The 17,946-nt window shown below is 40.6% G+C and overlaps 1 protein-coding gene across 1 annotated transcript in view; it reads left to right on the top strand.

Annotated features, from left to right (window-relative positions):
- The window catches only part of col15a1b (collagen, type XV, alpha 1b), a 46,795-nt gene that overhangs the window by 6,429 nt on the left and 22,420 nt on the right, over nucleotides 1-17,946 (top strand). The window contains exons 3-4 of the mRNA XM_035670224.1: nucleotides 16,645-16,832; nucleotides 17,268-17,477. Of these exons, the coding sequence (XP_035526117.1) occupies nucleotides 16,645-16,832; nucleotides 17,268-17,477 (398 nt within the window). The remainder of the gene's footprint in view (nucleotides 1-16,644; nucleotides 16,833-17,267; nucleotides 17,478-17,946) is intronic.

Here is a 17,946-nt window from a genome sequence, read left to right as displayed (position 1 = left end):
GATCTGCAAGGTACATTCTTTGTCAATGGTGTCTGGGGGCGAGTTATATTGATTTATTGGCTGTTTCTGGTTAAACAAAAACAATCTTACACCTTGACAAAAAGGTTTATGTCTGTAAGGATTCTTTTCATAATGTTGTCAGCCAATGTTAGTGGCAAAAACAAACACTTTTAGTGGACGTACTTTTACAGGGGCATTTGTCCCCAATGATTAACATTTGCCCACGTTGACCAAACCAGCGTGGGTGATTGTTGGAAAGACTGGCGGTTTTGGTGAGTTTTATTTCTTTCTGCCCCATTGTTTTGGTCTGAGATGCTGATGCTCTAGTGAGACAACCAGTGGGAAGGATATTTTGTATATATAACCTGGACATAATATAATACAATATGGACATAGCCTGCATTGCCATTTGACGTCAGTATTGTATTATTAGTATATTATCTTTTGTGTGGAAGTGTGGGCAGGGATTTATCTGCAACTGGGCTAATCTGGAACATGGACTGATTTTTAAAGACCTTCTCTGGGTTTTATTCTGCTAAGTTATCCAGATACTTAATGTTCCTGTTTGATCTTATGTGACCAACAGCTGTATCATGTTCACTTACTCATTTTGAGGTAACCTTCAATAGCTGCCTAGGTTTTACAGGAAAGGTTGAAAGTAAGTGTGTGTGTTTATGCTCAGGTCTGCTTTTAAATATTTGGATCTGAGTCTGTGGCCACTGAAATTATGTCCATTTGGCTGTTTGCAGATGGAGGGTAAACACATAGACACACAAACACTCTCTCCCTTTAAGGACAAATCTGCCTGTAAAAACACTGAATTACTAAGCGCACTATCATCTTTATCGTAACACATGTAGTGACCTTTGCCCTGTCCTCTATGTGGAGTTTAATGGAATAATACGCCAACACTGCTGACATAGTCTTGATTTCTCTGTAAATCAACTGGAAAACTGAATTTAGCCAAACCCTGACTTTCTAAAGTCACTTATTATTGCAGCAGCAAATCCTTGATAATTTACTGCATCATACTCAAAGCAAACACATCTCAGTTTCGTCTTTACAGCTTTATTTTGCATTAAAAGCTTAATTCCTTTCTCCAAAACAGATATATTTTGATTGAATGCCCTCCACCCATCAGCTCCTCCACAGTTTCTGTGTTTTGACGTTCTGTGCCACAGCTGCCCTTTTATTATTTACCTTTGGATTAGACACGGCAGCTCAAATCCTTCTCCTTCACTTTAGCCTCTGTCCTTCCCTGAGGCCATGTGGACGTGCTGCTGAGTGCTAGCTTTCTAGTCTCTGTTTTGGTTGTCTGGGATCCTAATGAGTGTCAGTACATCACAGCTGAGTCGGCAGGCCATACCTGTGAAAAATGTGCAGCAAGAAAGATGTCGCTTGAACATTAACAGCAATTAGAAAAACTCAGATACGCAGGACTGTGCAGCAAAAAAACTGAGACATCAGAGCCTGTCAAAGTCAATTTTAGGTTTCACACTATAGTATACTTTCTAATTTTATACATTTTAAAGTAGACTGTTGAAGGTTTTAGAGGATGCTTTTTTTATGTTTCTAGGACAAAAACATCTCCACCTGCACTGCCCTATAAAAAAAAGCCTAAACAGACACACAAACAGAAACACAGACCGTCGCTGAGCAGCATCTGACTTCTGCAGTTCCGAACAATAGCGAATTTTGTGGTGCAACTTCCGTGGGTGGACGTCAATAGATGGTACTCTGCCAGACGGACTGTGGAGCGAGCATGAGATAATATTTTCCTGTCACATTTCTCTGAAGGTTGTCTTTGATTCCGAGCAGTTCGCATCACAATACACAATATAGAGCACCCCCAAAAATACAAGAATGACATCATTGACCTGCAGGATGTCACTGTGCCTACAGACATGGTCCAGAAGTCCTTACAATGGTGCTGTGTGGTGGGAATCACACCTTACACAATGCCAGTGGTCTTTCTACAGGGTCGCATGTGTAAAAGAATTGCCCATTACTGTGCCTCCCTTGGGCTTCATTAACATTGGTATTGAAGGAGGAGATGAGCCTGTGCGAGAATCTCCGAGATCTTGTTTGCTCTGAAAACAACACTTGCAGCTGAGCAAACACCGCCAACACCCTGCATGCACACACACACACACACACACACACACACACACACACTCAGGGACGCCCCGTGCCTTATACATGCATAATCAGGACATAAGCGGATGTAAATAGTTCAGCAACTTGTATCTATGATACCACACATTTGGTGAAATTGATTAATTGACAGGTTCACTTGATCTCTAATATTTGCGGTCTGCTCTCACTTTGAAATAGCATAATTAAAAATTGCTGTAATCACAAAGAAATGTTTATAATACATGTAAGAATTACGAAAGTTTCAGTTTAAATGCAGCATGTCATGATACAACAAATCTATTCTAGTGTCATTTGTAGGGGATGGAAAAACCTGCCTGTCTCCAGTATGTTTATTATATTAAGTATATCAATTCTCAAATTTAATGTGGTATCAGTTTATTACAAAAGCATTAGATCAATTAGCAGTTTGCAGAGGTTTGGAGCAAAATTTGATTTTGATATATCAGTGATTTGGCAGCTGTTTCGCAGTTTATGAAATGATAAGACAGACAGCAGAGGAAATGGCGTCAGAGAGAGGACCGAGCACCAAATCAGACTAAATTTTGTTGTTCGGGTCAGTTCAGTCTACCTCTCTGCCTGCCTGTCTAGCTCATTGCACGACTGTCTGTGTTAAGCTGTCCTGCTTATCTCAGCAGGCAGTGACTTGTGAAAAAAAAGGAAGAAAAAAAAACAAGCCGCACACTGGATGACCTCTTTCTTTCTGTCTCTCTATGATTGTGTATTTCAGGGGGTAAAGTGAGAGGATAGCAGGGGGGGTTGGAGGAGGGGGGCAGGATGGGGTGAAAGCCAGGGACACTTGATGTAATGGAAACTGTCCCTCTGCAGATGTCCACCTCTGACCTCCGAACAACTCCAAACAATGCATTCTTTTATCTGAAATATGTTGTAGGCCTTACAGTGTGGCATTGAGCGAACTTGTGTATGTGTGTGTAATGCGTGTGCGTGTTCGAAGTCAGAAGTTCATCTGTAGCACCAGCCGAGTCAATTGGTTATTGTCTTAATAACCTGTGGACCGGCAGGCAGCCCGTAAACCATTAAACCAATCAGCTCTCATGTTGCAGAGCGCGTGCTGTAATCACATGCCATTTACCGTAAGACTAATTTATCTTACTTTATGACTAGAGACAAGATAAAAAAAATGTTTTTTACATGGCCTACAGCCACCAAGCAACCAAGTCCAATCATAACACTAAGCAGCATACTTTTATGATGTTTAAATCAACTTTAAAGATATATTGTGTAACATTTCTTCATTGAAATGTCTATAACCACTAGACCTGTGTTATATATTTTGTTGTTATCCCAAATATTTCCAACAATGTTCAAATTTGTAATTTTATTCAGGTAAAGCTGTGTTTCACCATCAACGTCATATCCCCCCTGCATGCGTCAGTGTTGTGGTTGTCTGCCAGAAGCTGTCATAAATTAACTTTTTATCCAGTTTTAGGCCACATTTTTATAATACACAGTTTTAACTATATATTTGAACCAATTCTAGTTGAGAGAAACAAGCTGAGCTAGCGTTAACAGCAGTTCAGCTGGCAGCCCCTCTGGGGCCCCCTTTGGTGTTGAACCATCAGAGAAACAATGATTTTTAAGGTGGAACTATTTTATTCTGTGTTTTTACCGGTTTTAATCAGTGGGTCTGTTCGTTTTGGAGAAGAGGAGATCTCTGCGGATAATTCGGGTTCCCGGTAGAAACCTCCTGAACACTGAAGGAATCCTAACTGAGAAAACTGACTGCAATGATGGCAATGGTGGTGAAAACAACAACTCCCATGATCCCATGCTTCTTTATGACGTCACCAAACTTCGTCTTTTTATATTAATAAATTAAATGACTTTGTGTAATCTGTAATGTAATTGTCGCTCATAGTGAGAAATCCGCAGAAAATTATACCTTATAGCCTTTTAGCACCTTTTAGCTCATTGTTTTGGGTTTATGGTCCACAACTTTTTTGGTTTCGTCACAACGCTCTCATCCTCTTATGCTGAGATTTTCCAGCAACAAACAGCAGACAGACAAAGTTAGCAACTACCTATTCAACATAGTGGAACATTTAACTTTCGATACCAAACTCTTGGTCCCTTGCAGATATCTGTTTAAAGAGATCATTTAAATCCTAGACTTTTCACGCCTAGGCAAGGCAAAACGTGACACTGTCATCGTTGACCAGTGGGTGCATTTCTCGCTCGTGATACCGGGTTGCACATACAGGACAAAACCTGGAGCTTGTTGGGATTCTTGCTGACGGATACTTTAGCTGAGAGGATCTTTTAACCTTTGAGTCATCTAGTTAAAGCACCGTCTATCCACTCAGTAACATTTAGAGCATGTTAGCAATGGAGAAAAAAACCTCTTTAAGATAATAAAAATTATATAAACTGAATTTACCCGGAACCACATTCCTGACTTGTCTAGTCAGCTGTGTTTCTATCTGAGATTGTGTTATGTTGGCCCCATGACTTCTCTAATGTAATTGACTAAATGCCATCATTATCTAAAACTATCTTAATGTTAGTGATTCAGGCACACAGGTCTGACATATATTTAAAAGTGATGTCAAACAGAGGACTTCTTAGTGCTTCTTTCATAATATGCTTTTGAATGACACAGCCAGCTCAAACTGGTGTTCCCCTGCCAAAATGACCTGTACAACTAATAGATAAAACAGCATATGTATACATGTCCTCTGTAATGGAGGCTAACAGCTCTCTGCCATCAGTGAGCAATGGGGTTTTTAATTCGTTTATTTGATAGGATCAAGCCAGCACATAGTATAACATGATTAGTCATTCAGCAGGATGCAATTGAAATTCTACTTACACACGCTCTACTGGCTTTAAATGGAAGCTCTGATTGACACTCTGAGTGACACACAGACACACATACACACACACAAATCCAAATCTGTGCACACAAATACAAAGACAAGATCCTGTCTAAAGAGAGATCAGGTCTGATATCAGAGTTTTGGTCTATAGCATCACTGTCTTTGGTTACTTTTTGTGTGTCTCTGTGTGTTTGGGTGTGTGTGGGCAGGTCAGTCTGTGTTGTCTGGGTTAATCCCACCCTCAGGTCGAACTCTCCGCCTGATAACCTCACCGACTCCCAACCTCCTCTGTTTTCTTTTCCCTTCTTATTTCTTTTTTGTCGTCGTCTGTTCTAAAGAAGCCCTGTCTGCTTCTTTTCTCTTCCTCTGTCTGCCCCCCCCCCAATCTCTCCCCATCCTCCCCCTCTTTTCCCATGTTGAAAATTAATTTGTCACAAAAGATTTTAATAGGCTTATTTTAAAAACTTATGTACCAGAGCTACTACTATTGCTAATAATAATAATCATGTAAACGACAGGGATGTTTAATGATGAGGATTAACACAGCTCCTACCTACAACAGGTGTGTGTGGAGTTGGGGTTTAGTGGTTCTATTCATTATATTAATTCTGTTTGTGCTTACTCAGAAGAGAACTGATGGAGACTGATAGACTCACACCGCCCCTTTGCCCGCAGGTACTTCCTTTGTCTTCCCTGAGGTTGGAGGTTGAGCTAGAGGTTCAAAGAGTGTGAGAGTCTGTGAGCGTGTGTGTGTGTGTGTGTCACTGTGTCAGTCAGCGCATGTGTGCGTCTAACATCATCTCTGACATTCCAGGCATTTTTTTGTCTCCCACCTGCCGACCCGGACACAAAGGGGATTCGATGAGACAGACGGGTCCCGTTCCACTCATGCAGTCGCCACTGAACCTTAACTGTGTGCAGAGCCACAGATAGAAAGTGTTGCTGCCCCTCAGTGATGTAGTTGTAAATTACAAGTCGGGAGAACTTAGATCTCCATTTTGACAAATCATATTAACAATCTTTTATGTGACAAAATGCAGCAAACTAATGTTAGATATATTTTTATGAAACAATTATTCAGCAGTTTTTTTCCTCTTTAGACAACTTAAATATGGAATAAGAAATATAGGAATTTACCTCACATTGATTTGTGTTTGTACAAGTCATAATGCACTCCTCACCAAATATAATGCCATTTAACAACAGTAATAATATATTAAAGAGGCTATATTATGCTCTTTTTCAGGTTCATACTCATGATATGCATCAATAACATGACTAATGAAGCCAGCCTATTGGCCTAGTCATTTTAGAAGTGGTTGCTTTTTTAACCAAACTGCTTTAGGAAAATACTGCGAATACCTGGCAGCAATGTGGACGTGATCTGTGACTGAAAATAAAAGGAATGATAAACTGAACCAAATACTAAATAACAAATAGAAGTTTATACTGAAGTCCAAGTGAAGTCCACACCTCTGCCGTTCACTATATTCATGTTTATGTCAGATGTCAAATTCCTTCTTTGTGACACCAGACATGAAATTCAGAAGACTTTTATTTGTTATTTAGTATTTGGTTCAGTCACAGATCACGTCCACATTGCTGCCAGGTATTCGCAGTATTTTCCTGAGGCAACTTGGTTAAAAAAGCAGCCACTTCTAAAATGACTAGGCCAATAGGCTGGCTTCATTAGTCATGTTATTGATGCATATAAGTGGCTTTATACGCTGAATTAGACTAAATGTGGATAATGACTCACCACTCCACATGATGTTAATGTTAGTATTTAGAGGCTGAACTGCCTTTTTTTGGCTGCCCTTTCCAATGAGAGCTTATAAAGGCACTCCAACGTTTCCTGACTGAACATGGCCTAGAAATATGAAATGAAAACACATCGTAGGAGGAGCGGAAGGAGAAGAGAGGGGGAGGGGTGTAGGGGGAGGAGATGCACGAGAAAAACAGATTTGCAACACAGGCTTCATTGATTACTTGGCCTGGTGGCTACGGTGTGCATGTGTGGTATACCTTTACCTGAGAACAGGTCCTCTCTGTTGACCCTTGCAGCCCTCCCACCTAAATTTATGTTTTAGGGTTGGTTAAGAGGATGTGTCAATCAAACCTACTAGGTAGTAGTAAAATATACTGTACACACATACACAAAGGAAAAACAAAATACAAAAAGCTCCAGTGAGTGGCACAATTGATCTTGTGCTTGTTTGACAGTAGTCCGCCATTGAATGCTGTTATTGATCTTATGAATCACTTATTTGCAAATTAGAAAGTTAGAAAATATGTTTAAATTGTCTTTAAACATTATCTGTAGTGCCTTGTGTTCAAGTGTTCTTGTGTTGCTCTGGCACAAAAACACTGGCCAGAGAGCCAAAACCTCTTTCGCTCTAATTGGCATAATGGACCAACTTGTACCCTCAAACACACACGTAGGACTTATAAATACACAAAAAACAGGAATGAACACACTCTTATGTGACAGCTTTGACCACCATCAGTTAGTCAGACTGTTACAGAAATACTACCAGCACATAGAGTAGATAGCCATTGTTTCTTTTATCCCCCACAGTTTATGTCTCTCCTGTAGATCTGCACTTTAATTTTGCTCAGATGCTTTGTATGGATATATTCTACAGGACTATTTTGTCTAATATTCACACATCCCTAAATCAAGCTTTATTATCACTAATAGCTGCAACACTTTTGTCCTGAAAATTTCTGTGTTTAGGTTTCCATCTCTCTTTTTTCTTATTTTCAGTGTTTGGTTTGCAAGTTTGCATTCATACTAATATCACCATCCATTACTTTTATCCATCTATTCTGTCTTCTCTGCTCTCTTATAAACTACTTGTCAGGCACTCTCAGTCCCAGTGTGGGGTGTTAAGGTGTTACAACTTACACAGGTTGGTGGGACTTGTGTCCCATGCAGTCAGCTTGGTGGTTTATTGGTTGTTGTAATGATAAATATACTAAATATTAGCCTCACACCAATTAGTAATCTTATTTATTTCCCTCCGAAACACAAATATGTTGAATTTCAGGCTGAAAAAACACATGACAAGGTAGACATCCAGTCTTGTGAATTAATGTTTTTTACTACCCGAACCTTGACACAGACATGATCCTGTTTATAATTTACTCTGGTAGATTCTGTTTAGTATATTTGGTTTAACTATTAACTATTTTTCACTCTAGTCCACTGTGTGCACTACTGTTTATGACCACTAGGTGACACTAGAGTGCTGATATGTGTCACCAAGGTTATGTTACAGGTTCTTGTTTCATTGCCTTGTGTCCTCTTAGTTGGGTGCTGATTTTGAAGTTCCTGACAGTAGTAATAAGCTGATGTACAAATGATGCTTCTGGTGCATGGAACACAAATATATGACATTATTTTTAAAGGCTAAAAATTACCAATAAGCTTGACTATAGGATATATTGCACACAATAATGTGATATTTGAAGCATCAAGCAAATGATCAAGGTCCAACTCACATGTCATACAGACACATGTCTACTGGTCCTGTCTGTCTCCTGAAGCCACTGAAATGGTTATTTCCTTGAATAAATTCATAGGATCCCTGTGAGATAGGCTGTGACAACCAATTAGAGTGTATTGTTGGGGCGGTTGTTAGGTAGAGCAGGGAATTGAGAGAGAGGTGAAGGGTGAAGGGGTTACCTTCCTGGAATCCAGAGGCCCTAAATGGGGTCACCATGCATAGAAAAAAAGAGGGTCTGAAAATACTCATAAGAATGTTGTCACTTTTCACAAGCTATTGCACATAAAAGTGTTCACTTTCTTTTTATGTGTTGACACCATCATACCTGATAGAGGCCATGTTAACGATCCCCTACATCCATTCAGTTTATTCATACCCTTAAATATGGACACTAGTCGTAGTTTAGGGGGTAACAGCTTATAACCTCTGTCTATTTTTCTCCACCTGACATTCTGGTAGCAATAGCCTAGAGACAGCCTAATATCCAAACAGCCTAATATCCAAACATTCCTGATAAATTTTCTTTACCCATTGAAAGTACAACTGTAGTATTACAAGACAGGTTCAGGTTTTATATTTATATATTTATTTTATATTATTTATACTTTTACTTTAGACTGTCTGTATTTTGTGACCATTATTAAGGAAATGGGCTTAAGCTGCACTCATTAAAATGTTCATATTAACAATGGATCAGATATGTGTAATGGGAATTGGGTTGCTGTAAGTGACAAATCTACATAGAATTACCACCTCAGTTTTTTAGCTCATAGTTTTGCCAACATTACCATTTTGGTTCTCATGAACCCTGAAGTACTACGGAAGACAAGAACAGCCCAGCTGGCAATTTTAAAAAAACAATATTGTTATCTCAAGATCACAAGTTAATTTATATCCAACAATGACTTCCCAGGTGGTTTTGCCAGAGACCAAAACTGAGCTAAAAGGAGGGTGAATATAGGACTTGCTGGATTGCTAATATGTTTATGTAATGTTTATAGCTTGTTTGCTGCCCCCAAGTGGCCAAAGCAATAACTAATACTGCTTTAAAGACATACCAGTATTCAATTTTTGGATAAAACCTGCATAACTGATAACAATTCTATTCAGAAAAGACCCCCTCAGATCCCCTCATGTCAGCAGAGCCCAGACAAGGGTCAACGGGTAAGAGTTTGTGATTATATAGTACGTACATAGGATGCTGTGTGTGTGTGTGTGTTGGTATTGCACTGTGATGGAGTTACCCCCTCATGTCTCTTCCTGAACCCCTCGAACCCATCCTCACCCCATCCCATTCCACACCCTTATTCCTGGCTAATCCATGACTAATCAAGCTTCTCCCCCTGGGGGGTTTCCTCCCTCACCCTCTCTTTAAATCTTAAACCTATCATTTGCTCCATTAGAGACTGTCACACCCTTTTTCTTCCCACAACTGTTTATGTGTTAGTGTCCTCTGACCAGCATGGCTCGAGTGCTTTCATGGGAGCTCAGACCCCACTGGCTGCCACATAACTTGAACCCCAATCAGGTAGTGCTGATTACACACCCACACACACATTTGCCATGCGACTCCTTACACCCATAAACCCTTGTATTGTGTGGTTGTTTCCTGTATTTGGTTCAGGTTGCATCTATACCCTAAACAAACTTTAGGTGGAAAAGTTTTAGGCGTCTTGCCACCAGAATTTTCCTCAAAAAGTGCACCAAAACATGCTTAATGTGACGCTGCCACCATGTGTTAAACTATAAGAACAAACTCCTCCTCCCCAGTGATCCTCAGCAGCACTCCAGCCCTCACCCTGGACCTCACCAAACATTTAGAGTAGCACAATACAACAGAACAGGCACCCTTTTGTCATCACCAACATGGGGCCTCTCTCCCTCTCTCCCTGATCAGTGAGCTGCAGAAGAGAGAAAGTTCACACTCTATAAATGCTGCCACTCAACCTTTCATCATAATCTTTAGTCAATTTAAGCCATTTTTTAATGCATTATCTTCCTTAAACAGTAGAATTTAAGTCTGAACTTCAGTTCAGTTGAATTTGATTTTTTTCAACCAGCAGAGATTAGTTGACAAATATCAAGCATTGCTGATTAATATTTTAGTGTGGGCTTATTCTGGGGTTGATTTTATTTATTTCACCAGACAAATCAATTGAGAACTAATTCTTATTTACAATGAAGACCTGTCCAAGAGGCAGGTCTTGGGGGCCATGGGAGGCAAGTCGATACAGCAAGAAAAACATACATGCAGCTAATGCAATGGTCCTATATTATTTTTTATTTATATGCTTCCTCTGGTTCAAATAATCTGCAGGTATAACATTAATTCCACTGTTATGTGGAGGAAACACAACTTAACCTCCGATAACCTGTCCTGACAAAGACCTGAGTGTCAACATTAGAGAAGATCTTGTGAACCTGTTCCAATGTCACACTCACACAAATGTTCATCATGCAGACCCCAGCATGCTCAGTCAAAAGGCCATCGCCTGTATCCAGCTCGTTCAGAACTCGGCTGCCACACTTCTAATAAACTCTAAGAGACAAGACCATATCACACCCGTCTTTGCAACCTTTCATTGGCTACCTGTTAAGTATGGAATTGCTTTCAATCATTTACTAATTACTTTTATAGGCCTATATGGTCTTGACCCTACAGATTTACTTGTGCCTTATGAACCGCTGCCTGCATTCCCTAGGACCCTTAACTGTTCCGAAGCCTGCCTCGTTACAAAATGAAAACAAGCGTTTTACATTACTGTGGAACTCTCTACCTGAGGAACTTAGGTTAGTTAACTCAATACCTGCTTTAAATTACTCCTCAAAACGTACTTTTACAAAATCACTTTTTCATAGTAAATCTAATGTTAATGTAGTTTCTAGCCCTCTTTCATCACTTGCATTTTACTTGATTGCATTTTGCCGTTGATTAGACCTACAGTCAGTAAAAGTAGTATTACTAGTAAAACATGAGAGTATTAAATCAGTTGTTTACGGGACATGGGAAGCATTATGTCCCAGTCACCATATGGCCATTAGGTTTAGACATTTGGTTTCTTTTTTATGTCTCTCTTACACTATTCTCAATGTGCCATGTAGCTGAAAAAGTATTTTATGGGAGGAATGTTTTGCTCCCATGTCCTAATAAAGCTCCCTTCTTAGTGCCTACAGTGTTTTACATGGTATTTTCTTGGATATCTCACAACAAGCCTCATCATTAGTAGAGACCTGTATATGAATGTTTAGTTGTGAAGAAAATGGCTCTTTTTAAATGAATCATGTTCCTTAAGGTGTTTTGACATTTCTGCTGGTTATCAGCTGGTAAACACTTCAATGGGAATATGAGCCAGAAGATGACTGACAAGTTTTGCACCTGCAGCATTATAAATGATGCACATGATCCCAAATCTGTGTGTCTGTGTGTTTGACTTGATGCAGTATACATGTGGCATGAGGGGGAGACCTAGAGGCCGCAAGGATGACCCAAAGAACATACACACACACACACACCACACAGCACACAACACCACATCAGGATTGAGAGGAAAGGAGGAGGAGGAGGAGGAGGAGGAGGAGGAGGGAATAGTGAACTAGATCTCTAATCTGCCTGTCTAAGAGAAAAGGGGAGAGAAAATCAAGTCTGCTGTGTTGTAGAGTGCCAGAGGAGGGGGAGTTTGTAATTACACAGGGAGAGAGGAGGGGAGGGAGAGGAGAAAAAGAGAGAGATGTCAGGGAGTTACAAACAGAGAGACAGAGACGAACGGATAAAGGGAGGACATAACGAGAGAGGAGAAGAAAAGCGAAGGAACAACAGAGAGGGCAGTAAGAAGCTGAAAGTTTGTTCCTCAAATGTTCTTTGCTTCCCTGGATCTCCTGGATTACTGAGATTTACTTTTACAAACTCTGTGAGACTCTGTATGTGCATCCTTCCATAACTGAAGACTGAGCATCGTGTCTTGCCTATATGCCTGTTTGCACGTGTGCAGTATTAAATAGCTGCAGCTAACTGAACTGGCGTGTTCGCACATTCATGCAAGACACAGATAGAGGATGGGAGCCCTTCGCCTCTCTCTTGCTCTCTTCCTCCTCCTCCTTCCCTTCTCTCCCGTACAAGCCCAGTGGTGGAGTTTCATCTGGGCGAGCCCTAAAACTGGGACCGGCTCTTCTCCTGCCTCCATTCCTCCCTCCATTCCTCCCTCCATCCCCTCTCCATCCATTACCTCTCTGGGCCCTTCTGACACCCCAGGGACAACAGAGTGGATGGTAACAGAGGACGGGGTGATAGAGAAAACTCTGGAGGGTAACACTCCGACAGAAATGTCTGTGCTGACCCCGACACCAAACCCAGGGCTGTCAGTCTTTGGCCAGAGCACTGCAGAGCCTTGGACCTTACCTCCAGAGGAGAACGCAGGTGGAGGCAGCAAAGCCAAGGTCCAGTACAAAGCACTGAAACACTGGAAGAGTGGTGAGTGTTACCGGGATGTTAAAGAGAGGAGGCATTTAAAACTTAATAATTTCACTTCAGACTTCTTTTCCAAACCGTTCTTAGAGATCAGATCAGTCCAAACCAATTTGGTTTGTGACCCTTTAAAGGAAGCAGTGTCTATATATGCTACCTCTCATGTAAGGCATCTTATGTTGAGTTGCATTGTATCGCCCGGCATTGATTATTTTTTTGGTCCACTTTAGGCGGCAAAAACAAGCTATAAACACAACATTTACATATTGGCACTTTATAAAGTTGACAGAGAGCAACATTAGCATTGATTTGGAGTTGTTTGTGTCTACCTGATGAATGTATTTCTAATATCCACTCTTCTTTTAGTTCTACTTGGGTCTCTTTAGCTGCTAAATGCTCCACTATGTTACCCTGCTAGTGGCAAACTTTGTCTGTCTACCGTTTGGTGCCCGGCAGGTAGTGTATAGTAGGTTTATCTGAGCTTTTTTGTTTAAAAACAACTCCCTGTTACAAGGTTAATGAGAGTGAACAAAAACAGAAAAGTTGCAGGCTGTAAAACTAAAACAATTAGCTAAAAGACACTAAAATGCTCCATAGAGCTAAATCAGGTAATAATTCTATGTAGGTTCTTCACTACGACCAACCTCTTTTACAATACACATAGTGATTTAAACTACTGTAAATATAAAATACTGATTAGTGTGCCTTTAAGCAAGACACTTAAAGGACTACTGTGTAGCATCTGGTGGTGAAGCTGATTATAACTGATTGCAACCAATCACTGAATCTTATCCAAGCATGATGGAAAAACTAAGACTCGGTGTTTGATTTGTCCGTCCTGGGCTACTGTAGAAACATGGCAGTGGCGGACTCAATGGAAGAGGACCCGCGCCTTCTGTAAATATAAAGGGGGCATAAGCTGTGTGAGAAGAGAGATTTTTTACTCTCTACTGCTCTTTATAGTGTCATTAATCCACCACACTTACTAACCTACTATTGCTTTGTCAGTGGTTCAGTAGGTCATGTTGATGGCTGAAGGGTTCAGTCCCCTATATACACCAGGTAATCTTTAACTCACATCTGATATCTTAACTCCTATCATGTCTTAGTGTATCTCACAAATCAGAACAGAATCCCCCATTTCTGTAGCGTGCTGGTATGTGAAAGGCGTATCCGGATGTGCTCTCCATTAAATCTTTTAGAGCTCTGAGAAAGAGAGTGGGCTGAGCAGCGGCAAGCTTTTGTGTCGCGCAGCAGGGTCGAGGTGGGTTTAAAAGGTTATACGTGGCAACGCTAGGGGGGTTGTTAATATTGTTTTTATAAGTCGCCACAAGCTGATCAAGAATCCATGAGGCCAACATGATGAGGATTAGGTTCAGGAGGAGGGAGTTAGAGTGGAAAAATGTGACGCAAAATGAGTGAGTTATTAGGTGACTGGCACACAGCTCAATTTGGTGTTTGGCTGAAGACATGAATGCGATGGACTAATACACTGTTTGATTGGCTTATTGGTTTAAACTGTCCTATTGATAGTCTGTTTATGGAATAAGTCAACAAAGATATTTGTGTCAATGTGAATCATGAAGTATCTACTTTTAAATCCACATCACATGATGTTATTACAATGGGATTTGACCACGGACCTCCCTGCCATTGTTACACGTGTGTGCATGTGGGACTCCAAACTAGTTTACTCAAACACTGTCACACAGTTTTGAGGTATTTTACTAAAACTACCCTGGTATTTAGGCGGAGTAAAATGTTGGACTTTCACTTGGAATTGAGCATTTTAACATGTTGTAACGTTAGCATTCATTGGGAGTTGTGTTTCTGGACATCTGATGTATGTCCAATATTCACTCTTCTTTTAGCTCTGGTCTGGTCTCCTGAGGTGAATATATGGCTCTTGAGCCTCCGCTATATTCACCAGCTTGTTGCAAACTCTTTCTCTCTGCTATTTGGCGCTGGGCAATCTACACAGGGTTTATCACCTTTTGAAAAGCCTCCTGCTTATTAAAATTTGTTTTAACATAAAGCTTTTATGCCAAAAAAAGAAAGAAAACATGTTAGCATGTTAATTCATTGTTAAACCAGTTTGGCATTCAGCTAAATCCAGTTAGAGCTAGCTGTTGAGATTGGGTGAGATAGCTGCAGCTGGCCTTGGATAAAGCTAAATTTACTTACTTTTTCCATCCTAGCGTTTTCCTGTAATAGAATAGCAGTAGCTAACATGTCAGTTCCTGGCTCTACAGTGTGTTTGGTGTGGTAAAGCTACTTTTAAATCACACATTTAAGAGTGTTAAATTCTAAATTAATTTATTATATTCATTTATAATTGTTGGATTGTTGTAAAATAGTTATCCGGTTTACACAGATTACCCATTCAGCCTGAAATCTTTAAACACTTTGAGGTAAAACAAGACTGGCATATTGTCACTGAGTCTATTTTCAATATGGACTGAAACCACAAAATGAACTGTGTTTAGAGATTTCTAGTTTATTTGCCCTTTCTCACAACCCATACATTTGACCTCTCTTTTGGCGAGCAATAATAGTGTGATACCTTCCGTATCTTGAAATACTATCCAAGTTGTGACTGGTAATCACCACCACGTTGCTGTTGCCAAGTCAGTCTCAGACCAGGTTCTAACAGTAATCTCAGCCATTAGTTTCAAATGTGTGTCACAGTGCAGGAATGAAAAGTTAAACCTCTGCAGTCAGTGGCCACGAACAGCACGCCGGTTGTAGCATGAGTTCTCCCAGGGCAGTCATTACAGAGCACTAATGACTTCACATCTGGACTGGAGGTGTGAGGGATTTGGTGTGTTTGTGTGTATTTTGTATGCACATCTTGAGGGCCCACCTGTGTTTGCAACAATGTGTAAATGTGCAGAGATCCACTTGTAGTGGTATAACTGGTACACACACACACACACACACACACACACACACTCCTTAAACCCTCTAATCATGTATGTTTCCACTTGGTCAGGTTGATGAATTAGAGACCCCCAAATGTTGGCCTGTCTAGTCTGGTCTGGGGTTTATGTGTGTTCACGTGAGTGAGATGTGCGTTTGATGTGTGTGTGTATGCAAATGCATTTCTAGCTGTGTGTGTGTGCATGACAGAGATATAGGAAGCAGGGGTGAGCCTGGCAGGAATGCTGAGGTGAGAGTTTTTCTCTACGGGAGGTAGGCCTCATAGTGGAGGGAATCAAGGGAATGTGAAGCCATCTCTTCACATACACACTAAATACTCTAATTGCTAGCCATTGTGTGTGCATTTCTGTTTCAGAGGATTATGTCCATGCGGGGCAGAGCAGCGAGGCGTGGGCAGGATCTGGATCAGATCAAGTCAAATTAAAGCCATGTCAAGATGATTGCGTTGCATCTCTTCCTTACTCTAATGTCTTGTATGAACCAGCAACACACAAGTAGCAAACAAAGGAAGCTGCCAGAGTAGCTTCTGTGCACCCTGGACATAAGGTTCACTTACAGGTGGATGTTTCGGTTAAGTAATCCCACTGGGGAAATAACAAGCAATAAGTAATATTGTAAAAATGCTTATAAATCATCAATCTAAAAGGTCACATGAGAGAAAATAATCTGCATTAGGCTACACATCAAACACATGTAAAGAGCCATCTTTTAAGCATTTTGACTTTGTTTCTGTCTCTGTCAGAGCGAGGCTCTGGAGGTCATCTGGACCTGACGGAGTTAATCGGCGTCCCCCTCCCTCCCTTCGTCTCCTTCACTCCTGGCTACGAGGGTTTTCCGGCCTACAACTTCGGGCCCGATGCCAACATTGGCCGGCTTACCAAGACCTTCGTGCCAGGGTCATTCTACAGGGACTTTGCCATCATCGTCACGGTAACGCTTGAGAATTGGTCTCTTCAACCTTTTAAACCTCCTTCATGCTGTCATTCTGTTTTTTAAAGGGGTCACTGTGGTTTTGAATGCACTGGTCAAGATACACGTGTGTGTGTGTGTGTGTGTGTGTGTGTGTGTGTGATTCAGACTAAACGTGCTATGAAGCACTGCATGTACCTTTTATTCTATGTAAAAGAAGTCTTTATGGTCAGCTATAAAGTGACACTATGTTGCCACCTTGTGGAAATTTGATGATAAGGCAAGACATCATATCCAGGTCCAGGTACTGGAACTTGTGTGGCACATATCACTGTATATGCCTTCTGGTATCACTGTAATCTTAATATAATGGGAGCAAGATTCCAAAACAATAAGCTTTATATAGCTTTATATATATATTTATATAACCTCTGATGTCGTCTGCCCGTACTCCAGGTGCGTCCAACCACTCCGAGAGGAGGCGTGCTCTTTGCCATCACAGATGCCCGTCAGAAGGTGGTGGAGCTGGGTTTGGCCCTCACTCCGGTGCGTGGGGGCCTGCAGAGCATCTTACTGTACTACACTGACAGAGAGCAAGCTTCCCACAGCCACAAAGCTGCTTCCTTCAGTGTCCCGGATATGACAGACCAGTGGACACGATTCACGGTGAGCGTTACATACACACATAAATCACAAATGGTAGGATTAAAGGGATATATTCAGCTGATACAGACCTATTATTAAAAATGTTCTATACTCCACATCATCTAAAAATGATTACATTATAAATTAATTTCTATTTTTTGCATATTGTATTTACAGTTGATAGGTATTGAACATTAACTAATATATTTGTTATATAGTGTCAGAAAGTATGAAGTTTTGAGAGCTGACATCAAATGCTTTGTCAGACTTTTATCTGATATTTCTTTCTCTAAATTTGTCTAAATCAGTAAAGTTTTAACCATAGATAAATTGCTTGCCAAGAACATCAAGACATTTGCATTTGTGTCCTAAAATATCTAAAAAGTGTGAAATCATTACTAGCACTGCATGGTAGTTTCCACTGCAAATCAGAGAATTGTAAGTGTTGTTTTTTGAGTTAAAAACAAATTCGAAAAATGTAAATATAGCA

This window comes from Morone saxatilis, unplaced genomic scaffold (genome assembly GCF_004916995.1).
Source record: "Morone saxatilis isolate NCDOM2014 unplaced genomic scaffold, NCSU_SB_2.0 Contig23, whole genome shotgun sequence".
NCBI classification, from domain to species: domain Eukaryota; kingdom Metazoa; phylum Chordata; class Actinopteri; family Moronidae; genus Morone; species Morone saxatilis.
Note: the sequence above shows the minus strand (reverse complement) of the source record. Positions and strands in the feature narration are given on the sequence as shown.